Genomic DNA, 27,681 nt, shown 5'->3' with positions numbered 1-27,681 from the left:
AAACAAAGTTAATAGCATGTTATCACTCTTTAATGTACAATACCCAAACATGAGTTAAATGGAATTCAGGAAGCCGGGGTGTATGTCCCGCAGGTGGTACTGGATGAGATGCAAAATCATCCTGCAGTATCAGCTGGCTTTTAAAGGGACTGCACTACAGTTAGCTGGTGTTCAATAGCTTGCTCAAAGCAGAGGAACTTACTAGCAGGGTTTCAGAAGATTGTGCTCCAGAACTGAGAGTACTCTTTTAAAAACCTGCTTGTTAACTCACATTTTCATCCTAAACATGTTTATCTGAATTTTATGGCTGCTCCTCAAGACCTTTGAATCAAGTGTGCTGTATTCACTATTAAAATCAATATTTTTCTCATGCAAATGCTAATAGAATAATTGGATAGTGTGTTAATGTTCCTATTAATAGTGTTTACACTAATGTAGTATTTCATTATGACCTGTAAGTATTCAGAACACTTTTATGTAAAATATCATTAATCATGTGCATGACCATTTGACTAGACCTGTGGGTTGACCAAGGAATCAGGATAATAGGACAAATGAAGTGAGGTCCACCACTCAACTTGATGGCATTTCTGCCAGTATGTATGTAATGTGATAACTTTTGAAAACTGCAGCTGATCAGTTGCAAACATTCAGGGAAATGTTTTGATATCAATGGGCAGAACCCTATTGATTTCGGGGAAAATTGGAAGAGCCACTAAAATCAGGCTCACTAAATTCAAGATACAGTGGTGACACACCGACCTCATAGAGGACAGTGGGGAGGGAAGTAAAGTTTCTATGGAGATGAGCATGAGGTTGGGATCTCAGGGTTAGGGATGAGGGTGGAGTTAGGGTACTAGAGAACTTCCTTTGCCTAGAGCACCAAAAGGAGATACTGGGCCTGATTTTAGTGGAAATCAGGATGCTTGGAAGCCTTTCATCCCCTGATCTGGCCAGCATGCCCCTTGCCATGACTCTTACCCCTGTATTCTGAATCACCAAATGGCGACACAGGGGTGAGGGGCCTCGTCATAGTGGAGGTGAAGGACCCTGCTAGATGTACAGTTTCACCTACATAAGCAATGAAGTGTGTGACCCTCTAGTTGAATCTGACGTAACCTAGCAGCCTGAAATTTCCAAAAGAGTAACACTTTTCATCACATTGAACTGAAATGTATTTGAAAATAGATATATTATAGTTAGGTGTAGATACTGCTGCTGATGGGAATTTTGCTTTAAAAAAAAAAAAAGTGATGTCATTTGCAGTAGTTGGGACCCTAATGTCAAACTGTGCTAACAAGTTTTTTAAATTACTTTGCCTTCTGATTGTTAAATTAGTATTACTTTACTATGTAATTTTTAAGTTTATAGTCAAGAGTTAACCAGTTTCTAGCCTGTTTTCATAATCTTTAAGGACTTGTTACACTGTCCATGTAATTTTTTAATTTTTTTAGAACAATAGTCACCAACAATAGTAGCCTAAGAAAAGTTGAGTATACTTAAATACATTTAATTATATTTCATAGCTAATGTGCTGAGAGTCTTACTTTTTGACAGAGTTCTTGAATAAAACTTCTCTCCTTTTTATGGAGAGAAGTAAACAATTTTGCTTAAGGTTATGTAATAAAGTTCATTAATTTTGATAATATTGTACAGTGCTCTCTAGGTTCCCAGTCTATTTTTTGCACTTGTAACTGACTGACTAAATTTGTTCTGTAATCTCCGATTTAGGAATATTTTTAATTTGGGGAGTAAAATCTATTTTGTGAACTAAAATACAGTTAATATGGTTGATAAGTGAGTCTACATACTAAAAAAAAAAAAATCAAATTCATGTATGGCCAAATTGTAAAATAACATTTATAATTGTTTAAAAATATCCCAAATCAGTAATTCCTTTATTTTACTTAAGCGGATAGTATAGATCCTTCCATGTTAGAAGTTTATAGTTAGTTTTCTTTTTATTTAAAAGTGAAGTTAAATGTGTCTTGACTTAGACTGTGTGGGTGAGAAGGAAGGAGTATAATCTTTTGAAACAAGGGTAATCCTGCAATCTCCTCACATGTAGAACTACTAGTGACCAAAAGTGGGAATTAACTTGTGGAATTGACTGCTGGATCAGGTCTGAAGTAACCAATAATCTTGTGTATTTGCACATATAGTGGGTAATTAACATTTCTCATTAAAACACAGTTTGTCTGTGAAGCTTTTCAGTTTTATAGCATCAAAGAGAAAAGGGTGTATAAAATCAAAACAAAAATACAATCTTACACCCCTGTGAAGTTGCTCCTTCATCTGGGCTTTGTGTGTCTACTGTTTTCTGTATGATTTATGTTGTAAACTCCTCAGTGCAGAGAACCCTTGCACTGTGTCCTGTAGAGCATTTAGCATGCTTTTGTCACTCAAATGGTGTTCAGGTTCTCAATGTTTAGTGATGCCTACCAAAATGTGTTTGCAAGGGTTTATCCATGCTAGGAAGTTGTAACAGTTTAACTATGGCAGTATAGTTAAAGTAATATAAACCTCCTCTACCCCCAAAGGGGACATAATTATGTTTCTATAAAGGTGCTTTATACCTGTACGGCTGGTCCTGTACTGGAAGGGGGATAACTATACTGATATAAATGCTTTTACCCGTAATTATTTTGGTCAAAAAGTCAGACCCTTAGCCAAAATAATTATACCAGTAAATCTTTTCAGCATAGACCAGGCATAAGATTCCAAGGTAGGAAGAAGTGTGTGCTGCTTAGCTCTCTTTTCTGAAATTTCATTAAACTAATTCGCTCTTTGAGTAATCGGAGCAACACATTTTGTAATAGTAATATCTCAACACATTGAGGCCATCCTGTTCTAAACACCTATTTTTACTTCTTCATAATGGTTTCAACAACTTCCCTTTTGGACTAAAACCTCTCTTTATTAGCCCAAATCTAACTTTTTTTTACATGGAACAGTTTCAGTAAATTTGATTGAGCTTTTTAAATTGTGTGTGTGTGTGTGTGTGTGTGTAGAATCTTGTTTAAACAAAAATTAAGGTGTTTTTTGTTGCAGATACCTGAAAGTACATTGGTTATTAAAATTAAAGTTGCTGTGGACTGAGTTTTCTATAATTACACTTGCCTAGGAAATTAATAGAAATTTAGTTCATAATTAAAATTATAAGAAATTTTAAAATAATGGTCTGGCCATGCAAGTACTCAATTTTTCTTAATGTTTTTGAACACCCTTGTTTGCATCTTAATTCTGTGCATTCAAATATTCTGTTAGTATCATATACCGTATATTAGTAAAAATGACATTCCATTTACTGACTGAGCTGTTTTTTGTTGAAGTGTGAAAGGAATCTCACTTATTTTTTCCAAGAAAGGCATGTACTCTTCTATGTTTTCATAACTGTAAAATTTTAATCTGACTTTTTGAAGCTTCCTATAAAAAAAAATCTCCTTTGGGCTGAGATTAATTATGTGAAAATTGAGAAAACCATAAGAATGAAAAAACTGGTCTGTTTTATAGCAGTGGTGTCCTTCATACAGGTCCTTTCTTCACTAGGAAGACAAGGGGTATGTTTAGCACATATGTTAACTAACACACGTTAAAATCTTAGTGTCAGTAAATTAAGTTATAGTTTTAAATGTGTTAACTGGTAAAGGTAAGCCTTAGGTTCCCCCTATGCTTTAACTTCATCAGTTCAACATGTGTTTGTTAATTAGCATGTGTTAGTTAACATAAGAACATAAAAATGGCCATATTGGGTCAGACCAAAGGTCCATCTAGCCCAGTATCCTGTCTTCCGACAGTGGCCAATGCGAGGTGCCCCTGGGAATGACAGAACGGGTTTAGACCCCATATTTTATATGTATAGTTGGAATTATGCTTTCCAATGTGCATTACTTTGCATTTATCAACATTGAATTTCATCTGCCATTTTGTTGCCCAGTCACCCAGTTTTGAGAGATCCCTTTGTAGCTCTTCGCTGTCTGCTATGGACTTAACTAAGTTGAGCAATTTTGTATCATCTGCAAATTTTGCCACCTCACTGTTTACCCATTTTTCCAGATCATTTATGAATATATTGAATAGGACTGGTCCCAATACAGACCCCTGGGGGACACCACTATTTGCCTCTCTTCATTCTGAAAACTGACCATTTATTCCTACTCTTTGTTTCCTATCTTTTAACCAGTTACCAATCCATCAGCGGACCTTCCCTCTTATCCCATGACAGCTTACTTTGCTATAAGAGCCTTTGGTGAGGGACCTTGTCAAAGGCTTTCTGAAAATCTAAGTACATTATATCCACTGGAACCCCCTTGTCCACATGCTTATTGACCCACTCGGAGATTTATAGTAGATTGGTGAGGCATGATTTCTCTTTACAAAACCTATGTTGACACTTCCCCTATATTCATCTGTGTGTCTGACAATTTTGTTCTGTACTATAGTTTCAACCAGTTTGCCTGATACTGAAATCAGGCTTACTGGCCTGTAATTGCCGGGATCACCTCTGAAGTCCTTTTTAAAAATCGGCATCACATTAGCTATTCTCCAGTCATTTGGTACAGAAGCTGATTTAAGGTTACAGACTACAGTTAATAGTTCTGCAGTTTCACATTTGAGTTCCTTCAGAACTCTTGGGTGAATACCATATGGTCCTGGTGACTTATTACTGTTTAGTTTATCAATTTGTTCCAAAACCTCCTCTGACACCTCAATCTGGGACAGTTCCTCAGATTGTTACCTAAAAAGAATGGCTCAGGTTTGGGAATCTCCCTCAGCCATGAAGACTGATGCAGAGAAGTCATTTAGTTTCTCCACAATGGCCTTATCGTCCTTGAGTGCTCCTTTAGCATCTTGATTGTCCAGTGGGCCCACTGGTTGTTTAGGAGGCTTCCTTGCTTCTGATGTACTTAAAAAAATGTTGCTATTACTTTTTGAGTCTTTGGCTAGCTGTTCTTCAAATTCTTTTTTGGCCTTCCTAATTATATTTTTATATTTAATTTGCCAGAGTTTATGCTCCTTTCTATTTCCCTCACTAGGATTTAACTCCCACTTTTGAAAGGATGCTTTTTTGCCTCTCACTGCTTCTTTTACTTTGTTGTTTAGCCACGCTGGCACTTTTTTGGTTCTCTTACTGTGTTTTTTTAATCCAGGGTATACATTTAAGTTGAGCCTCTATTATGGTGTCTTTAAAAAGTTTCTATGCAGCTTGCAGGAATTTCACTTTTGGCACTGTACCTTTTAATTTCTGTTTAACTTCCTCATTTTTGTGTAGTCCTCCTTTCTGAAATTAAATGCTACAGTGTTGGGCTGCTGTGGTGATTTCCCTGCCACAGGGATGTTAAATTTAATTATATTACGGTCACTATTACCAAGCGGTCCAGCTATATTCACCTCTTGGACCAGATCCGTGCTCCACTTAATTTAGTCCTAAGAATTGCCTCTCCTTTTGTGGGTTCCAGGATTAGTTGCTCCAAAAAGCAGTCATTTAAGGTGTCAAGAACCTCTATCTTTTTATCTCTGCATCCCGTCATGAGGTGACATGTACCTAGTCAGTATGGGGATAGTTGAAATCCTCCATTATTATTGAGTTTTTTATTTTAATAGCCTCTCTAATCTCCCTGAGCATTTCACAGTGACTATCCCCATCCTGGTCAGGTGATCGGTAATATATCCCTACTGCTATGTTGTTGTTGTTAGAGCATGTAATTACTATCCATAGGGATTCTATGGTACAGTTTGGCTCATTTAAGATTTTTACTTCATTTGATTCTACGCTTTTTCACATATAGTGCCACTCCCACACCAACACAACCTGTTCTCTCCTTCTGAAATATTTTGTACCCTGATATTACTGTGTCCCATTGATTATCCTCATTCCACCAAGTTTCTGCGATAGCTATTATATCAATATCCTCATTTAAAATTAGGCACTCTAGTTCACCCATCTTATATTTGGACTTCTAGCATTGGTATATAAGCACTTTAAAAACTTGTCACTTTCTGGTTCTCTATCATTACATGATGTAATTGAATGGCACTTTTTTTCATTTGACTGTTTCTCATAAGATCCTCCCTGTATTTTATCATCTTACATCCTCTCTAGGACATAAAGAATCTCCATTAATAGATCCTCTCCTAAGGGATGTCGCTGTCCGAACCATGTGCCCCTCTGCATCTGTAAGCTTTCCCCCAGCCCTTAGTTTAAAAACTGCTCTACAACCTTTTTAATTTCAAATGCCAGCAGTCTTGTTCCATTTTGATTTAGATGTAACCCATCCTTCCTATATAGGCGTCCCCTTTCCCCCAAAATTTCCCCAGTTCTTAATAAATCTAAACCCCTCCTACCTACACCATCGTCTACCAGGGGTCTCAAACTCAAATGACCACGAGGGCCACATGAGGACTAGTACATTGGCCCGAGGGCCCCATTTACTGACACCGCCCCCACTCCACGCCTTCCACGAGGCCCCACTCCTGCCCCACCCCTGCCCCGCCTCTTCCCACCCCTTCCCTACCCGCATTCCAACCCCTACCCTGAAATCCCCACCCCAACGCTGCCCGCGGTTCCCCATTCACGGCCAATGGGAGCTGCTGGGGGCGGTGCCTGAAGCAACAGCCACACACACCCCGGCGCCCCTCCTTCCCCAGGTTCTGTCAGCTTCCCAGAACAGCGCGGGGCAGGGCAGGCAGGCACTGCCCCCAGTGCACGTTGGGCCGGAGCTGCTCTAGGTAAACCCTGGGGGAGGGCGGTGGGGCTGTGAGGAGCTCGCGGGTCGCAGAAAATAACCCCGCGGGCCACATGCGGCCCCCGGGCCATGTGTTTTGAGACCCCTGGTCTAATCCACTCATTGAGACACTGGAGTTGGGGAAATCCACCCACAGGGGTTGCTGTGATGCAAGAGTGTAGTGTCATTAATCGCACCTCTGGTAAGTATGCAGGTTTTTTTTAAATTGCAGGGAAACATCTGTTGATTTCCCTTTTCAGGGAAGGTTTTCACAGAACTTGGTCCCGTTGTGTGTCAGCCCTGGTCTACACTACAACTGTATGTCCGTATAACTACATCACTCAGGTGTGGGGATTTTCCACAAATCTGAACGATGTAAACTGACATAACCCCTGGTGTAGACAGTGCTGTGTCGATGGGAGGGCTTCTCTCATTGATGTAGTACTGCCTCAGGGGGAGGTGGAGTACCTATACTGTCAGGAGAAGCTCTCCCGTTGGCACAGGTAGTGCCTTCAGTAAGGGCTATAGTGGCACAGCTGCACTGTAAGTGGAGACAAACCCTCAAGGTACACACAGCCCTTTGCGTAAGGAGAGAGACAGTCTTTGATAGCTAGGATCCAGATTGAATAAGGATTTATTAAAGGAACAACTTGAATGTGACAGGAGAACTAAGATTTCTACTAATATTTTAAACTTCTGTCATTTTTTCATTTCCTTTGTTCCTCTCTAGGCTCCTTCCAAGTCTCCCTTATAACTATGTTTTTTGAATCCTTATGTTTGTCTTCATGCCATACTCCATGCCACCCCTTATGCTTGGAACAGTCTTCCTTTGCTCACATCCTTTAGTAAATGGTTCAGAAAAAAACATTTATTTCACAAAGTCTTTCAAAACTAGCCTCCAGCAACCTGCCTACATTGCCTCAAGTCTTAGTGGCAGCAAGGTACAATATGTATGTGACTGTAGTAGACTAAACTTAATTGTACTTGAGGCTATGACTGTCTCCCGAGGCTTGTATAATATTGAACGGCGTATTGGTACTTGATTTTATATCTAATGGGAGTGATGGATTCCCCCCCCACACACACACTTTCATGTTTTCTTGAAACATTAGCATGCCAGGTTTTAGTCCAAATTAACAGAGAAAATAAAAATACAATACAGTAGAACTCCGTTTATCCAAGGCTCCATTATCTGGCTCTCTGTACTAACTGAAGTGGGGCTTTCAGCCCTGGATAGTGGGGCTTGGGCTGTCAACCCCAGGTGACGGGGCTCAGGGCTAAAGCTCTTTGCCTATTCTTCGGATTATCTGAATTTTTATCTAATCTGGCCTAAGTCCCAATTAGATTGGATAAAGGGGGTTCCACAGTATTAATTTTAATATTGCATCATGTACAACTCACTACTATGACTACGTACAGAGGCCTCAAACTAAAGAGAAGCATCTTTTACTCAGCATTTGACTTAAATGTTATCCTTCTTCTGGCTGTAAAAGAAAATATTGTAAGAAGGGAGAGCATCCTTATAGGAAACTCTTTTTAATAGTCATCAATTTATGAAAGGTTCTCTGAACCTGAGACTTCGAGGCCATAAGCAGGGTGCCATGTTGTTGGATGTTCACAGAAACTAAACTTCCTTCTCTAAGACCTGGCAGTTTTTAGTATAATCAAATTTTAGATCTTTCTTGAAACAGCTTACCTGATGAAAGTACAGTAACTCCCCACTTAATGTCCTCTCGCTTAACGTTGTTTCGATGTTACGTCCCTGCTCCATTACAGAACATGCTTGTTTAAAGTTGTGCAATGCTCCGCTATAACGTCGTTTGGCCACCTGCTTTGTCCACAGCTGGCAGCCTCCCTATCAGTTTCCCTATGCCTCTCCCCCAGTGCCTGCTGGCGGACCCCGCGGATCAGCGCCTTCCCCATGCTTTCCCCACCTCCTGCCTGCAGCAATCAGCTGGTTTGCGACGTTCAGGAGACAGGGGGAAGGCACTGATCCGCGGGGTCTGCCAGCGGGCGGGAGGCACTGGGTGAAGGGGTATAGGGGGCTGATGGGGCGGGCGGGTGTCAGCCTGTTTAATACCTGTATTAAATTGCTTGTTTAAAATTGTTTAAAATGTATATAATGCCTTTTGTCTGGCCAAAAAAAAAAAAATTCCCTGGAATCTAACCCCCCCTATTTAAATTAATTCTTATGGGGAAATTGGATTCGCTTAACATAGTTTCGTTTAAAGTCACATTTTCAGGAACATAACTACAACATTAAGTGAGGAGTTACTGCACTATTTATGATCTAACAAACTTTCTTTTTTGGAAGATAGAAAAAAAGGAAGATCTATTTTTCATAGAAATTACTGGGTCATTACTTTCATTCAACCTGCAGTTTTCTTATTACAAGTGAAGAACAGCACATTTAGCAATGTTGTATATATCTTAGCATGTTTTATTCCTATTTTTCTTGTTAAACTTATATCTTATGTATGTGGCAAAAGGCAAAGGCTCTAGTGCATCTGTTGCTTTCCTTGGAAGGAAGGGGAAGGAGCAGGTGTGTCCAAATGAAGATGAAGAGATGAGTGTCCAGTGGTTTCCTGTGCACCCAGGAATGTGGTGTGCTGCATAACGAGTGTCCTTTAAGTGGTAGAAGAGTGGTGCGGCGCAGAGGTTCCTCACTTGGTGAGGAGCAAACAAAAACTAATCTAAAGTGCCTGTTTTGGGCGAGTGAGAGTGGGGCAATGATGATAGTGAGGAACTGGTATTTTTCATCCTTGGGTGAGCAGATGATATTGGGGAAACTTTTCAGACCATATTCACTAAGTTATGCTGAAATCTTAGCAGGTACCCTCTAAACATGTTTGTCACTTACCTTATTTTTAAATTTTCCCCCAAAATGTTCAAAGGCTGTACTCTTCGAGAACTAAGGCATTGCCAAATTTTAAAGCCCAGCTGATTTTATTGTGGCCATGCATGTTTATATAGATAACTCATATATAGTTTATGTTCATATATGTGTGTGTGCCTAAAAATTTTTCTAGTAGGCACTTACTATAAAGCAAAAAAAAAAAAAAAGTAAATATGAAGAAAAGTGTCATTTCTAGTGAAAGATACCTCTGTTTAAAAAGACATGGAGAAAAAATGTTATGCACGGAACCTGGAAATAGCAAATAGCACAGTTTTGTTGAAATGAAAAACTCTAGTTCTGTAGAGTTAGGGGCATTTCTATAGATGGAGTTTTTCAGGAAAAGTTTTTCAGATTCACACCCTACCTTCATCTGTAGACAAGCACTTAGTTACTTTGTGTGCTCCATATATGTACACCGATGTTTGGCGTGAATGTTCAAAGTAGCATGAAAAGATTTAGGTGAGTTACAGAACTTGTTTTGACCTCAATGGAAGACATAGTTAAATCTGTACACTATCTTAAAAATTTGTCATTCTTTACTATTGAGTAGATGTTCTTCATTATCATATCAAAGCATGTTGGACAATTTGGACAATTAGGGCAGAATTTTGACCTTCGTGTGAATTTTGAATGAGTTTGTTGCCCTGGGAACAAGAGTAGCATAATGTTGAACTTTTATGTCACCCTTGGCAAACAGTAGTTATTTAAAAATAAATGGAAGATCAGTTCTAGCTCAACCCACACCGTTCTACTTTTCTGTGTGTTGTCATCATCCAGTAATAAACTTGTAATATGTTATATAGGGGCATGGCTGATGTGCAGGTTTTTTCCAGTCAACTTTAATGTCCAAAATGGGTATTAATTAATGCAAATTCTCATTGTAATTAAAAATCTTATAAACTTCGTAATACAAATTTTTGTAAACTCAGTACAACCAGGTATAATGTCACCACTGGTTCTGCTGGTGGGCTTTTACATGGTGGAATTGCTCAGTTATACTTCATGAGCTAAACATTTGTGTGTTCTTGCTAATGCTGATCACCAGGCACACCACGTTGGGCTTGCTCTGACATTTAACACTAGTTATTTCTGATATCGTGTTAGAGCTTGGAAATGTACTGTTAAAAATTACTTATATAGGCCACTTACAAACAAAGTAGAAACACTACAAGTGTCTCAAAGTTGTTGATCCATTAGTTTTCCCTATGTTTTAATAGCTATTTGTAATTACACCTCTACCCCGATATAACGCGACCCGATACAACACAAATTCGGATAGAACACGGTAAAGCAGTGTTCCCGGGGGGCGGGGGAAGCACACTCCGATGGATCAAAACAAGTTTGATATAACACGGTTTCACCGATAACGCGGTAAGATTTTTTGGCTCCCGAGGACAGCATTATATTGAGATAGAGATGTATTAAGTTTGTCAGCACTTTCGTGGTACATCTATGTTTTTAGGCTTTGGGATGTAGGTTTGGTCTGAAGGAAACTTGCTAGTAAAATTTCTTGAAGTATGGGCTTTAAGTGTGTGAATATATAGTTTTCATTCAGCACTTTAAAAAAATAATGTGTGTGTGTCTGGGGAGGGAGGAAAGAGAAATGTTTAGGGGAGCAATATATTATTGAACATAATCCCATTGTATTAGTATGTTTTTGTGTTAGTGGCAAGTGTTGCAGAACTTGCATTTCATGGCTTTTTCCCCTTTCATCTTCTGTCAATAATTTGGCATAAGATTAATACATCTTTTTAAAGACACTGACTTTGTTTCTGCTTTGGAGTTGACCCAAAATGTTTTCTTGTTGGGGTTTTTGTTTTTGTTTTGATCAACTCTAGCCGCAGCAAGGACTGATTTGTTTAAATTGTGTTAAGTTTAGGTTTTGTTTAGTTCAGATTAATGCTATAGAATATCTGCAGAAGTAGTTTTGGGGAATTACAATATTGTAGGGACACAAGTATTGTAAGAATTGTTACAATGCTTATGCTGAACTCTTAAGAGTTTTCTTGATACTACAGTAGATCAATAATTTAAGTCTGGAAAAAGTGTACTATATTCTGAGTTTGTCAAATATAGATTGATATAATTGTATATGTCCTTCTAACCAAGATGTATCCATAATTTATTGTATGTCAAAACACAAATGTGTCTTTATTTTTTGTAAAATTACATTTCTGTTAGATTCACACCCTGCTAACAAATTATGGTTGTAAAGCAGGGATGATATAAAATCTTGCTGTATTTCTGTGGGCAATTCAGATCATGTCTGGATCCTATTAATGAATTCTGATCAGTTAACACAGTCTGGGCCTGATTCTTATGTAAATATGGGATATAATTCAGCATCATTTTTTCAAAGAGGTTACTAATTTTTAGTGTGGACTATTTTTACTCTCCATTGAATATAATATTACTTTGGAAGCTGGAAAAGGAAATATTCTTCCATAGCATTTTGTCTGTTCCCATTTGAGAAGCACTGAGACTTCCTCTTTTGATTAGAGCCGAACCTAGTGTGCTAATGTGACTAACTCTTTATAGATTTGCAAAACATGTTTGTGTAGCAGCATCACAGATTCATGTGAGCACAGGTGTGGGATGAAATCTGCCATAATTAATTAACTACGCAAGGGCCCTGAAAAAATTGTGTGGAGATGGTCTCTAACAAATAGAAGAATTAAATTTGTTTGAGACTTTCCATAGGGATCCTTTGAAGTGCTTGTTTAGAATGGTTGTATGTGGAAGTAGTCCTTAGAAATCCATTGTATTGGTTAAATGTTGGTGGTAAACTAGCAGTTGGAGCACAAAAACATTGTTACAGTGATCATAACACACTGATTGATTAAGGGTGGCTCTTTTCAAGTATCTAATTTGAATCCCAGGGTTTTCTACCAAAGATTTTAGAGGTGATTGGGGCATAGAAAGTCATCAAATGGTCTCTGAGCTTCAAAATGTGGACATTTAAAATAGTACATTCTGAAACAGTTCATTTCCTTTTGTTTCACAATCTGAACCATAGTGTTAAATGTGATTATACAGATTGTCTCTGTCAAAGATAAATGAACTGGAAAATATTAAATACAAATTGTCAGCCAAAGAAACAGATGAATATTAATCTAGAACTAAACAGTTTTTGTCTAGATATTTAACTAGACAATCCTTAGGGAAGATGATGGTCCCCTAGGCTGTCAAGAGACAGAGAAGCAGGTAAATGGAGGCAGTAGTAATCCTTGCTAAGGGCCGTCTGTGTCTTCTTTGAGAACAAATGAGAGTTGGCAGGTATTTTGAGAAGGCCAACTTTACTAAGGGCAGCCTGAGTCAAATCTTTTCAGAATCATAGGAGGTGGCAGCTAATTTAAAAGAGGGCGATTCAAGTTTCTTTGAAGGAAACCACTATTCAATCTCTGCTGAAGGAGAAACTTTCATTTCATTTATGAAGATTAATGGAAAATATTATCCTTAGTTTATTAAAAGAAATGGTTAGGAATTTATCAGATCTGTTCAACAGTTACCTCATTGCCATTTTTGTGTAAATAATGCCTGAGCTGAGATGATTTTGGATGATAAAAGATCTGACACAGAGTGCTAAATTTTTATAGCATGTGTTTAAAATTAATTGTAACTTGTAAACAATTTAAGAATTTACAAGTAAATCTGTTAAATTCATTAAATATTTAAATACACAGAGTAGTTATTTTGGGAAAGATGTATTGTATTCTTCCATACAGAAGTGATTGAATTCCTTCTTTTGAAATGAAAACTCAGCCTCTGCTATGGCGCTGCAGCTGGTGTCACCATCATACCCGTTTTAAGTTCTAAATAGGAATATTTGTAAATAGAAGAAAGGCATAAAATCTGTTGCATTTCTTAGTTTGGAAACTGCATGTTGGCTCAAAAAAATTATATCTTAATATCAATTATCCTAATGTTTGTTTATTGTGGAGTTCAAAGGTTATCACATCTGATCAACTCCAAAAATCAGGAAATTGTCTAGACATCAGTGGGCAGAAGAGTATTAATTTTGGTGAGATTTGGAAAATTGGAAGGGGGAAATGGTCACATGGAGCCCCTTGCATCTGGTTAGCAGATCCAGCAGCTTCGTAATTATCTATAGATCAAAGAACCTGCAGCTATTAATACTTTACAGCATAACTTTGCCCATCCTTTCAATATAGTTTAAAATGTTAACATCTGAAATGACTTGTCTTCCAGACAAAAAGAAGAAATAAGAATAGTGAAAGGAAAGGGGTGTTCACAGAGATCCTGAAATGGGGAAAAGGGAAGGGTGGAGGTTGCAGGAGTCTCTGAAATAGACAGGAATGGGAGAGTAGCACACAGCTTGTGGGGGGAAATGGCGGGATGCAAAGAGCCCAGGGTGTATGCAGAGAGCTCAGCCAATAGAAACAACAAAGTGTGCGGCCCTCTAGTATTTCACCTGTAAATAATGTAGGTGTATATCTTTCCATAGGTAGTTGTTTTGTTAAAAGAATTTTTTTTTTTTTGGAACACAAGTATACATTTTATTCCTGCTCCTTTCTGGGATGAAAGACAAATTTGAATAGAATGTGTATTTTTGGTTAAACTCTTTTAATAAATGATTCTGTGAAACATACAAATTTGTCTTGGGAAGTGTGAAGTCGGGAAGGAGGTGACAAATAGCCAGTAGCTCCTGCACCTAAATGTTGTCTGAGAGCAGGGGTTCTTGCAACAAATTTTTGGTGGCCTCAAAGTGTGGCCACCAACTCTTGCTGGTGTGACAGTTTTTCCAAAAAAACTTAATTAGCTTTAGGAAAAACAAATAAATATGCACATATACCTGTCCAAATCATTGTAATTTATTTATGTAGGGTTTTTTTGCAGACTCCGTAGCAACAACAATGTACAGTTGTCTCTATTCTTTACTAATTTATTTACTATTCTAAACAGAATAGAAACACAAATAAGGTGTTTTTGATATTCTTGTCTTTTTGTTGTTCCTTTTGCCTTTTTGGTTTCTGTTTTTTAATAAATTGCTAGTTAGTAAGTCTGCTTCTGTGAAAAGTGATATATGTATATTAAGATCACTTTTCGCAGCAGCAGACTTGTTAGCTAGCTGGGAGGCAGTGAAAAATGATATTAACAAACATACAAGTATCACTTTTCACAGCAGACTTACTCAGCCCTGGCAATCCGGGGGACAAATTAAGCCTTGGATGGGTAGGTGGGTAGGGAGGCATGGGGGGCCAGGGGTGATGGGATGGATGGGTCATGGGGCGGGGGAGGCAGCGGGGGCCAGAGGCAATGAGTGGGATGGTGAGCCTGAAGCCCAGTGGCTGGAGCCTGCCACCACATGGCCAAAGCGTGCCACCTGCCACCCCAGGGCTAAAGCCCGAAGCTTGAGCCCCATTGCCCATGGGAAGGTGGAGAACTGACACCAGCTGTCTACTCCCCCAGCATTTGTGGCTGGGGGGAGGGAGGGGGTGGAGGAGGGCAGGGCCTGACCACTGACTTGCAGACCCAGGGAAGAGGCAAATGCTTGGCCCTCCAATCACTGCCTGGGTGGCTGCGGCCGCAAGAAAAGCCTCTGGTGGCCACATTTGAGAAACGCTGAAGTCTGTGGAAAAAATGCTTTTTAACAAGACTTCCTTAAATGTTAATATTTAGGATATTGTATTGTTTTAAAAAAATAGGTCAGTATGCTATTTTTGAGAGGTCTTGCTTTATTCCAATGAAGGTAGTGATTGCTTTAAACAGAACAATACACTTCCAAGTGATATATTAAGCATCATCAAGTTAAAATTTCTGACTGAGTTTTTTTTTCTTGTCTTGTTTGGTATTCAGACTAAATAGCTATTTAGAGAGTTACTGTCAACTTTAAATCTAGTAAATTAAAAGTAATTTCAGATACTCTGCATACTCCTGAATACCCTTGTCTATGTTAGAGGCTCTATAAATACTACTTTGGAGAACTGTAATGCTGCATACAGTTATATTTTAAATTAAATAAAACTAACTGCAACATAGCTATCTGAAATGGGTTGTTTTTAGAAATCTGTTCTAAAAATTGAATATTTTTGGGGAAGGTGTGTATCAAACATAACTTACTCATAACTGTTTTTCTCTGTTTATTTTTAAGACGAGCAAAAATCAAATTAAAGTAGATCTTGTAGATGAGAATTTTACAGAATTAAGAGGAGAAATAGCAGGACCTCCGGACACACCATATGAAGGCAAGTAATGTTTTTGCTTATGAAATCATTGTGCACTTCAAATAATATGTCTTGGGTTGCTTTGTTTATAAAGTCAATTTACAAAATAAAAAGAAATAAAGCGCTACATATTTTGAAACGAGCCATTAATTTATGTGGTTTTAAATTAAATATTTAAATTTAAACTTTGAAAAAGTATCAGTTACTTTTTCATGTGATTATATGTAAATTTATTTAGTCTGTAGCATAACAGACTTTACCATGCAACTTGCAAGGACTAAGCTGCAGTTTGGGCTGTGCAACAGAATTGTAAAAGATATAGTAAGAAGGATGTTTAGTTCCGTGATGCAAGATACAGTTATCATGCTTGGTAGGGATATGTAAGTTTGTAACTGTCTCTGGGATCTGGAAGCAAATGTGTATTCTAGGCCTGGAGAAACCTAGAGTACAGAATAGAGTAATTGTCCAACATGGGTTACAAAGTGCTGTTGTAGAGAATATATGTGGTTTTTTTTTTTTTTTTTTTAAAGGTATTTTATATTTTTTTCAACTTGTCAGGAGAGGCACCTCTCCATTAGAAGAAATTTGGAGGTCTACCTGTTTCCATAGATCCCTCTATTTAATTTTCCATTGGGGGATCTTCAGTAGTAGACTGGGTGTTTACAATTATCCTGAAAATCATATAGCCTATTCTCTAGTTTTCCTGTGTTATGAATCACAACCAAGTATATAGTTTATCAGACCATAAAAAAAAAAAAAAGATTTTGTTCCAGATATAACTGAAAATGGGATTTCACCTAGCAGTCCCAAATTGCTCAATTATCTTTACATTTGTAACGTGTGTGTATAATTCAGGTGGAGCTGGCAGTGACTCCTAAAGTTAGGGTTTGCTTGATATTTGTCAGAAGACCCTGTTTTCAGTAGCTTTGCTGAACTTTAACTGTATGTGCCAAAATTTTCTATGCCGATTGTCTGTCTCAGGCTAAACTCTGGAAAAGTTTCAGCAAAAGCAGTTCAGCTGTTTCTAAAAAAGCAAGGTTATGGGAAAGTAAGCCCTTTTGCCAATGTTAAAAACTTCTTACAAACCTTCATTGAGAAGCTCTGGTACCACCAAGATTTGAAGCAGGGACTTGAAATTTGATAGGGGTGTCATTCTGTAGTCAGACATCTGCTTTTTATCGTCCTTGTGAAAATCTTCCCAAATTTAGTGGATTTATAAGTCTCTGAAAATTGCTGTTCATACATGCTCAGTAGAGGTTTGTTAGAGGCTGGCAGCAGAAGTCTCGGAATATGCTATCTCTGAGCATGCTTTAACCCAGTATTTAGGAGGACTTTCTCTGTGCTTACTTCTCCTTGCTGGTGGGTGCTGCTTTGGCACCAGACTGTAACTGGAAGCAGGAGTAACCTGAGTCCCAACATTCCTCTGCTCCCAAGCAAATAGCGGTGAAACCCATTAGTGAAATGTCTCATCCCTCCTGCAGTGGTTGGTTCACAGAGGATAATAGCCTGCTTTTGCTACCAGTTACGCTGTTAGCTGAAGTTGTACAAGTGTCTGTGCTATGGTTCCAAAGATTCTAGCACTGTAAGTGACTCACATGAGGGTCAATATCATTTCACTTAATGGTATTTGTTTTTTCAAAAACTTTGATTTTTGTTATGTTAAAAGTTGCAAAGTCAAGCACTCAGAAGTTAGGAAATGGCAGAATGAAGGTTGCTTGTACAGCCACATAATTCATCCTCCTTGTGTGTATGCACTGTGATAGTGTTTAATAACATGATAATATACTTTTTTTCCCCTACAGGATCCTACCGTATCAGTATACAGAATGGATGGTGCTCAGGAAATCCATCAGGGTTGTTTTGTGATTGAGGCTGTGGCCTGTAGGACCCATTTGTTCTAGAATTTAGAAGTTTTGTAGCGACTGAGGCAAAGGACTGCAGGAAGAGAAAGGATATCTCATAGTTAAAACAGCTGAATACCAGCATGGAGAATTGGATTCTTTGCCACAGAGTTCCTATGTGATGCTGGGCAAGCCACTTAAACCAAACTACTAGTTGTGTATCCCTCACTTTCTGGATGCCCAAATTGATACTTTGGGCCTGTTTTGTAGAAGGGCAAAGCACTTGCAGCTGAAACCAAAGTCAGCAGTATCTGTGCTTTGACTGTACAAACATGCTGTAAAAATGCTGAGAACCCTGAAAAATCAGGCCGTTGGTGTCTGAAACTGGGTATCCAAAATTACGGGGCCCATATGATGATTTTGGGCTTAATCTCTGTGTCTCAGTTCCCAGTCTGTAAAATGGTGATAATGCTCCCTTATCTCATCTGGGTATTGTGAAGACAAACTTAATAGTGCTTGTGAAGCACGTGGATACCAGGATGAGGGCACTATAGAAACACCAGGAGGAAATGAGTAATTCCGTATTTAGTGCAAGGTTTGGATGATGTGAGGTGTATAAGGCATGGACACATTGATGAGTTTAAAAAATATTGAATAACTACTTATTCAGTGAGCACCATACTTTTCTGGTCACTGAATAAGGCAGGAATTATGTCGATTGAAAAAAATAGCACGATCATGTAATTGGATTGTATTATAGTGTGTATTTATAAGGCGGTCAAATTAAGATTACATGAGCAACTTTAATTCTGGCATTTCCTAACTTTTGAATGCTTGAGTTTTCAAGCTGAATGTTCTTTTAACATAGTTTTATGCATTTATTAAGATTATGTATATATACATATAGGTCTATAAATGGATATAGACAAAACAGTAACATTGCACTACTGTTTTGGGTAAACAATGAAGAATATGTAGTTGAAACTGCAGGTGAATATCAGGTTAATCTTAAGGAGAAGTGCTTTATGACTTTTTTTTTTTTTTTTTTTTTTAAATAACCACAAATGGTAAGGAGGTTTTATGTTTCTGAAAGTGGTAAATTCCTATAGAAAAGTGCTCCATAGGCCATATTGGTGTATTAGTTTAATACTGGATCCAAAGGAAGCTTGCCATCTAATGAATTGCCAACACACACTTCCTTCATCATCTTCCTTTTTTTTTTTAAAGGTTTCCCACCAAAATATTGACCAGCTTCAACTGTACTTAGCTTGCATAATGTTTAAAAGATCACAGCCTGAATTGGTACAGCTTCCAGTCACTTTACAAAAAAGTAGATAGCAAGAGTTCTGGAAATCCAGATTAATGGCTGGTGTGTTCTGCTTGTCCGTAGATGACACTCTAAAAATGTTCTAAAGTGGTAGTCTAAAAGCAGGTTTGTTTATTTGTTTTGTTTATTTTTTTTAAACCTCTTTAATGAGAGATTGGTGAACCACAATAATAGTAATTTCATTTCTTAGTGTATGTATTTGATTTATATCAGGTGAGTGAGTACAGTAAATCTAGTAACATTAGACTTGAGGTTTGGTCTGGGCTTTAAGTGTAGGACTTCCTAATATCTGTGTACAGTAACTCCTCACTTAAAGTCGTCCCGGTTAACGTTGTTTCGTTGCTGATCAATTAGAGAACATGCTCGTTTAAAGTTGTGCAATGCTCCCTTGTAACATTGTTTGGCAGCTGCCTGGTTTGTGCACTGCTTGCAGAAAGAGCAGCCCATTGGAGCTGGCTGGTGGGGGCTTGGAACCATGGTGGACCTGCAGCTCCCCTATCAGCTCCCTGCTCCCCTAAGTGCCCTGTGCAGCAGCTGCCCAGCAGGCAATCAGTTATCGGCAGTTCATCTGTCCCTCCCCCTACTGCCATGTGCTGCTCCTGCTCTCTGCCTTGGAGCTGCTCCCTGGAGCCTCCTGCTTGCTGTGCATGGGGCGGGGGGAAGGGAGGACTAATGTCAGGGTGTCCCCCTGCTCCTGCACCCCGCTTACCCCATCCCCATAGAGTGGGGGTGGACACACGACAGGGCTCAGGACAGAGGGAGCTTGCTGGCAGCAGCTGCTGTCTCAACTTGCTGATCTACTTAAAAAGGCAATGTACTTAGAGTGCGGTCAGCCTACTTAAAGGGGCAATGCGCATCTCTCTCTCTCGCTCTCACAGGGTGTGTCTCTCTGTCTGCCATGCTGTCTCCCCTCCCTCCATTTGTGCTGTCTTGTAGATTGTGAGGCTACATTAACAACAATGTGCTAACCCTTGAGGGCTCAGCCGAGTACTACTTCATCATTTAGCATAAGGCATTCCCTGGGAAATATCCTACCCTCTGACTTCACCACCTCAACCAGGCTTCACAATCATCATTGCTGTGTACAGTATTAAATTGTTTGTTTAAAACTTATACTGTGTGTGTGTATGTGTGTGTGTATATATATATAAAGTTTTGTCTGGTGAAAAAAATTTCCCTGGAACCTAACCCCCCCCCCCCCATTTACATTAATTCTTATGGGGAAATTGGATTCGCTTAACATTGTTTTGCTTAAAGTTGCATTTTTCAGGAACATAACTACAACATTAAGCGAGTAGTTACTATAATAGAAAAAGCAAAGCTTTTGAATATTGCTTTAAGAACTTATCAAACAGTTTCAGCAGAAATATTGAGGTACATACAGAAGTTACATTTATATTACAATCTATTGCATTCCAAGACAGATGTAACAATAATTAGTGAGCAAATAAAGTTAACCTTTTATCTAGATAAATTTGTATAAAAGTTAATTTAGTTTGTAAGCTCTTTGGAGCAGGGATCTGTAATTTATTTTTGTATGTAAATGCCATGCATGCCCATGGTGATGTATAAACAGTATTAGTTTATTGTCCCCTACTGATTTAGGTATTGGGGTTATAAACTTCAGGTGGATCCTTTATTTGTATGGCAGACTAGAACATATTACCCAAAATTGTGATAGTCCCTGTCCTTGAAGGGAATGAATCTTGCCTTTAAATTACATTTGCAACGTCTGCTGTAATATCTGTATATTGATTTGAAATCCAGACAAAATGGTATGGAGCAGCAAAAATCTTAAGAGCATTTTTGGATGTTGAAATCCAGCAGCAATCTTCTTAACAATCCTACAGAGGGAACTTTGCGCTGCCTTCTCAGATTGCTTTGCTTGAAAATCAGCCCCTATATATATATTTTTTTGGTCTTGCCTGTGTCTGCCTATTCCCTTCATTTGTATTTTGAGTTCATGTTTTGAGACGCAAATCAAACTTACTGTGCTGGAATCGTTGGCCAACTTTGCCTCACAGCCTGTGGTCAACATAAAGAAACAACAGGTACAGAGACGCAAGAGTAATTTGGCAAGCATTTCCGCCCTCCCCCCTGACTTATTTTAGTATTTTAGCCAATGTGGCTTTGGTTTGTACTTCATCTTATTGCTCTTTATATAGTATGTCACCTGTTGCCTTTTCCAGTCTGCCTTACAAACATAGTGTACATACTATTTTGAGTTCAAACTCACCTGTTTCTGAAGTTTTTTTGTTTTTTTTTTAAATATGCCTTAAGTTCATTTTAAACCTCCCCAGGTTTGACTGCTAAGCCTATTCCTTAGATCCTCTTTCCAAAGAGCCACTCCTACCTCCCTTATATTTGTGTGGGATAATGACTCAGCAGAACCCTTAATCTTTACCAGCAAGATCTACACCCACTAATAGATTGGGGTGTTTCAGACAAACTTCCCTCCAGCACCGTTGTGCTAGGTGCTTTACAAAAATATAAAACCTTTGTCCTTTCCCCAAAGAGTTAAAGTGTGCATGGTCTGTCTTGACTGTTCTTATTCCTGTTTTCAGTTTTTAAATACTTTGTTTCCTTGTCATAGCCTAATTTGCCATCTCATTACTTTTGCTCTTTAGTTTGTAACAATCAGTTAATTTTTGTCTGCCAGTTTGTAAGCCCTTCCCCAGTGTTTACATATTTCACACCCTTTCCCATTTTCAACATTTGTCTCACTTTCTGTATTAGTTTTTAAAAATAAGTGTACTAATTATGCCAGTAAAGTGTTAGGAATAGTGTGGTACCATCTCTGTTCTGTAGGAGGAAGGCATTGCTGAGTTAGGCCTAAAATCCCAACTGTTGTCGTCTTCCATTTTTGTTTGAATTATAGCTGGTGACTTAAATATAGGTTTTTTTTATTTGAATTCAGATGGATGAAAAAAAATTCAGTTGAAATCTTACAGTCCTCTTCTGCAGGTGTGAGTAAAAAAATGTATGTAAATTCCTTAATGATGACAATATTAGAAATATGGGCTTTTATTCCAATTTTTCTATTACATATAAAGTAACTCCAGTTAGTGAATTTATAGTTTGCTTCAGAGCGTTTCTATAGTTGGAAAGGCACTGTGCAGAAAGTGCCAAAAAATTTGACAGTAACATCTTTGAGAATGGAGAATTTATTACCCTTAATAATGTAAGAAACAGGCAGATGGACTCTGTAATTTCTCCTTATTAGTAATGTAGTTTTCCCACAGGAAAAAAGACAGGGCATAGAATAACTGATTTAGATTCTGATCCTGCAGTTTACTCCATCCAAGCAGACCCCTGTAGAATAGAAGCAACTCTGCTTGTGCAGATAATTTGCAGGATCAGGGCCATATAGACTACTCCTGAACCCTCATTGGGAAGGAATTATAGCTAGAATATATAAAATTTTACAAAGTAAACTGGTAAGGATAAATGGGAGGAAAAGCTTTTGACTTCCAAATAGAAGAACAAGAATGGAATGAGAGAATAATGTATACAAGGAACAGTGCTGTGGCCCGCAACTTGATTAAAACTCAATATAAATTGTTATATAGATTCTATTAATCTCTTGCAGTGCTGTGGTCCATGAAATTACTTCTAGGCAAGCAGTGCTGGAGAAATTGCAAATAGAGAATGTAAATAAGTTGGTATTGTCTGAAAATACAGAAATATTGTAGAGGATTATAAATGTTACTAACAATATCTTTGGAATAAGAAATGCTTAACTCCCCCAAAAGAGGTGGTATTAGGAATAGGTACTATAATACTGAAATAGTGAATGCTTGTAGAAATGTTTCTATCAGGGTACCATATTATAGCAAAAGTTTGGATGTCTAAGGCCTGGGCTACACTACAAAGTTAGGTCGACATAAGCTGCCTTGGGTTGACCTAGTTATGTATGTATCTATACTGAAATGTGTCTCTCACTGATATAAGTGCCCCATTATGCCAACATACTAACACCACCTCCCCGAGTAGCATACAACCATGGTCGACTTATGGAGGTCAATGTAGTGCAAGTGTCAGCCGTTACAGTTTTTCAGCAGCTGTTTCTCAATAACAGACACTGACCTTTAATCATAATCGTGAGCTCCACTGCTCAGATGTCACGTAGACTGGTAGCCCCCTCCTTTAAAACATCTGCAAATTTTTGAAGTGCCTTTTCCTGAATGTCCAGCTGATCTACCACACATAACAGCAATCCATTGTTGCATGCAAATGTCCAGCTATGTGGGTACACGATTCAAATGCGCTCCTGCCTGGAGTAGACAGGAGAAATTGGATCTCCTGGGCCTGTGGGGAGAACAGGCTGTGCAACTCTTAACCAGCTGTGGAAATATTCATAGAATCATAGAATATCATGGTTGGAAGGGACCTCAGGAGGTCATCTAGTCCAACCCCCTTTTCAAAGCAGGACCAATCCCCAACTAAATCATCCCAGCCACGGCTTTGTCAAGCCTGACCTTAAAAACACCTAAGGAAGGAGATTCCACCACCTCCCTAGGTAACCCATTCCAGTGCTTCACCACCTTCCTAGGGAAAAAGTTTTTCCTAATATCCAACCTAAACCTCCCCCACTGCAACTTGAGACCATTACTCCTTGCTCTGTCATCTGGTACCACTGGTAACAGTCTAGATCCATCCTCTTTGGCACTCCCTTTCAGGTAGTTGAAAGCAACTATCAAATCCCCTCCTCATTCTTCTCTTCTGCAGACTAAACAATCCCAGTTCCCTCAGCCTCTCCTCATAAGACATGTGTTCCAGCCCCCTAATCATTTTTGTTGCCCTCCGCTGGACTCTTTCCAATTTTTCCACATCCTTCTTGTAGTGTGGGACCCAAAACAGGACACAGTACTCCAAATGAGGCCTCACCAATGTCAAATAGAGGGGAATGATCACGTCCCTCGATCTGCTGGCAATGCCCCTACTTATACAGCCCAAAATGCCGTTAGCCTTCTTGGCAACAAGGGCACACTGTTGACTTATATCCAGCTTCTCGTCCACTGTAACTCCTAGATCCTTCTCTGCAGAACTGCTGCCTAGCCATTCAGTCCCTAGTCTGTAGCAGTGCATGGGATTTTTCCATCCTCAGAATCCCACTCTGCACTTGTCCATGCTGCCTATTGCTACACTGCAGTTTGGGAACCCCAGAGCTGCAAATCCATACACTACATCTTGCACATTGCCAACAGTCTCAGTCCTGTGTAGCAGGAGACAATTAATGGCCCTGCACATTTCCATGACAACAGTCTCCACTATGGCTTTTCCAACTCCAGAATGAATTCCCATTGACTGGTAGCAATCTGGTATGGCAGGTTTCCAAAGTGTGATCGCCACTCGCTTCTCCACTGTCAGTGCAGCTCTATTTGGTGTCCCTGCGCTTGATGTCTGGGGCAAGGTTGGCACACAGATCCAGCCACTGCTCATCATCTACAGCCTGTATTACGATGTGACCCCCAAGTCATTAGTCGTTTCTTGGAGACCAGCAGGGGCACTCCACCATCTGCAGCTGCTTCTTAAATGCCACCAGCAACCTTGAATTGGTTCTCGCTATGTCCCACAGCAAACTGACCGCTTGGAAATCGTCATGTTCTCCAGAGGTGGTTCTTGCGGCTCCACAAATACTGGAGGATCGTGCATCCTGTGGTTGCCATGCTCGTGATAATAGTGCAGAGCTGTGTAGGCTCATACGCTGCTGTCAGAGATGGCAGACAGGGACAAGTCCCCCATCAGTTCGTGGAAATTTGAAATTAGGCACAAAAATTATGGCACAGAGATATTATGGGATGGAGAACATTGACTTATGGGAAGTTGAGCCATTGTTCCAAGTCACCACGGCTATATTTGTTCCACCATGCATTGCCACAACTACCCAAAAGACATTACACTGAACAGTGCAGGTTGCACACTGGGATACCTACCCATGGTGCACTGCACTGCATTGACACAAGCATTCCTGGTAAGCACATGCTGCATCGATGCAAGGTGATAAGTCTGCAAGCGCACAAGCAATATTCTAACTATGACTGCTGTATGTCAATGTAACTTGTCTACTTGTAGTGTAGACATGGCCTTTGACTCCCCTTATTATGTGTCCCAATCATGCAAACACATGTTAGTAGCCCCGTTGAGTTCATTGGGATTACTCATGCATAAGTATTTGCAGAATTGGAGCCATAGTAAATGGTTAAGTAGTATATAGCACCTAGTGAATTGAAGTGTTGGAAGTTATTCTTTTCAGAGCATACTGAAGAACTTGAAAGCTATGTGGACTCCTTTCTTAAGTTACACAGTGGAACATCCTCAAGCTCTAAATAATTTAAACTTAAATTGAACTAATTTTGATTTAGTATTTTGAAGAGAGAGAATTGAGGGTGTTAAGTGTCAGAGTGAAATGGATAATTTTTTAGTGTGTGTTTCATATTAATACTGGGCATCATTACATCGGATACAATTTATTTTTATTTTAGTATCTACTTTCTTAGGTATTCTGATTTTTTAAATTGAAGGTCTGTTTGACTAATATGAAACAGAGGTGTTCCAACAAGGAAAAAATGGAAATTGAAGATTAATAACAAATTGAATATCTTGGAAATAGGTATTAGGTTTGTATAAAATGTGGGAATATGACATTAATAAGCTGAATTTATGTATGTGCATAATTGTGTGTGTATGTGTGTTTAAAAGTTGGAAGATATTTCTCACTAGATTAGCTTCTTTTGGATATGATTATATTACTTGACAGCATCCATGTAAGGGTAAATTTAGAATCACATTTGTTTCACTTTCTTTTGAGTTCATAGTACGTTAACACTCTTGAAATCAGTATAATCTTTCACTTGTGTTTTGATTTTTGCAGGAGGGAGATATCAACTAGAGATAAAAATTCCAGAAACATATCCCTTCAATCCTCCTAAGGTACTGTAAACATTTTTGTGGATGTCTTTCTTAATGTCATGTCATCTGTCGTATTTCTGTTTAGTAGACTTCCTCTTCAGTATTTCTTTATTTTTTCAGAGTCCTTGTTTTCTATTTTCTAATGCTTTCTGGATAGAGGCAGAAGTGGAGCAAACATGCAGCTCCTTAATCACTTCCTGTCAAGAATCTCTGATAAACCAGCTTGAAGATTGCTCTTACTTGATTTGGAGTGGATTGTTCATATTCAAAATGAAGGGTTGAATCGTCTTTTTAAGAAAAGCTATAATAGGCCCATATTATATGCTTCTAGTAAAGAAGTAACACGTTCCTTGAACTCCGTATGTTATATTTGGCTTGAACATTCCAGGCCTATAGTAATAACTAAACTATAGATGGCTGTTTTTTGGTTCTGCTGTGACTTAAGTGAACATCACATGCAGGGCAGTCTTACTACAGCTATTACAATGGAATGAATAGGAATCAGTTCACTTTCATTCAGTTGCCATTTTGGAAAATGATGATCATCAGACTTAGGTTTGGAGCTGTTTGCAAAGGAGGAAAACTTCCCGAAAAAAGGAAAGAATAACAGAAGCCTTCCTGACAATAGTTAAGAGATTCTGGGGTGAAGGATGGGAGTACAAATATCAACACATTGAGAGTGCAGTCCTGTCTTCCAGCAGCCAGAGGGTATGTGGGCTTCAAATTTATTGGACACCCAAGTAGCTGGAAGCGGATTTAAAGCCCTCAAAAAGGGCCCTTAGACAATACCTTATAGCAATGGTAGCTCTTTTCCTCTTACATGTTGCTGGGGCTTTGAGTCTGGTCTTCTCAACATGTTGTTGCCATTGAACTGTAGCAGTGTGGGCTGTCCCTGCACCCCCTCATGGCCTGGGGAAGCTGTGTGGCACCATGGCTCAGTTTCCCCTTTTAAATCTGCAACTGACTATACTCTCCCCTTGTAGTAGGGCTGATCATCGTGTCCACATTCTCCAGCTTATGAAACATTAGCTTCTTCACCACCCACATCAAATTAGTCTTTAATAGTAGTCCAAATGACCACAAACTCAAAAGGGAAAACAAAACTTTCTACCCAGCTATGATGCACATGGCTTACCGCCTAAAGACTTTGTTCCTCAGGGACTGCTGCAAGGTGATTGTCTGTCTGTATCTGCAGCCACTTGCTAGCTTTTATAATCATTTACTCCTTTCCAGCTGGGTTTGATAATTGACCAGGGCTGGATCACCCTAAGCCTCCGGCTCTTAAAGGCACAGGGCATCATCTTATATTCATCTTGCTGGCAGGTTGTCATGGTAGAACTCTAAAGTTCTAAAATTCTGTCTCCTCTCCCTTTACATACACCAATTCATTGTCTCCATTTAAATTTCCTGGATCCCTCCTGCCCAGACCTTCTGTCTAGGCCCTGATTTCTTCCTCCTTCCCTACCTTTACAAACCTTAAAAACCCTGCTTCTTGGTGCTTTCCGCAGGTCTCATGCTTCTACCAGCTCCTTCTCCCAACTCTGTACTCCTGCCTTCCAGCCAGGTCCCTGGAATCAGTGGCTCCTGACCCAGCCATCTGATTCCTTAAAACCTGCCCCCTCCCCAAACCTAGCTCCTTGTTTGGCTCCCTCTCTCAGTCCCTAAAGCACCTTTTTGAACTGGATCTTGGATCGCTTCACTCTGGCACATATATGGAGGGTTTGATGGCTTTCCTGGGCGGGCGTCTTCTAGCTCTGGTACTGTGGATTGCTTTTTTTGGGTCTGGAGTGAGAAT

At 39.2% G+C, this 27,681-nt stretch overlaps 1 protein-coding gene across 1 annotated transcript in view; it reads left to right on the top strand.

Moving 5' to 3' along the window:
- UBE2K (ubiquitin conjugating enzyme E2 K) overlaps positions 1-27,681 on the top strand; it is a 58,479-nt gene that overhangs the window by 9,853 nt on the left and 20,945 nt on the right. The window contains exons 2-3 of the mRNA XM_034771609.1: positions 15,734-15,827; positions 25,849-25,907. Of these exons, the coding sequence (XP_034627500.1) occupies positions 15,734-15,827; positions 25,849-25,907 (153 nt within the window). The remainder of the gene's footprint in view (positions 1-15,733; positions 15,828-25,848; positions 25,908-27,681) is intronic.

The sequence above is a fragment of the Trachemys scripta genome, chromosome 5, assembly GCF_013100865.1.
Source record: "Trachemys scripta elegans isolate TJP31775 chromosome 5, CAS_Tse_1.0, whole genome shotgun sequence".
NCBI classification, from domain to species: Eukaryota; Metazoa; Chordata; order Testudines; family Emydidae; genus Trachemys; species Trachemys scripta.
This window is presented reverse-complemented; position numbering and strand designations above follow the sequence as displayed.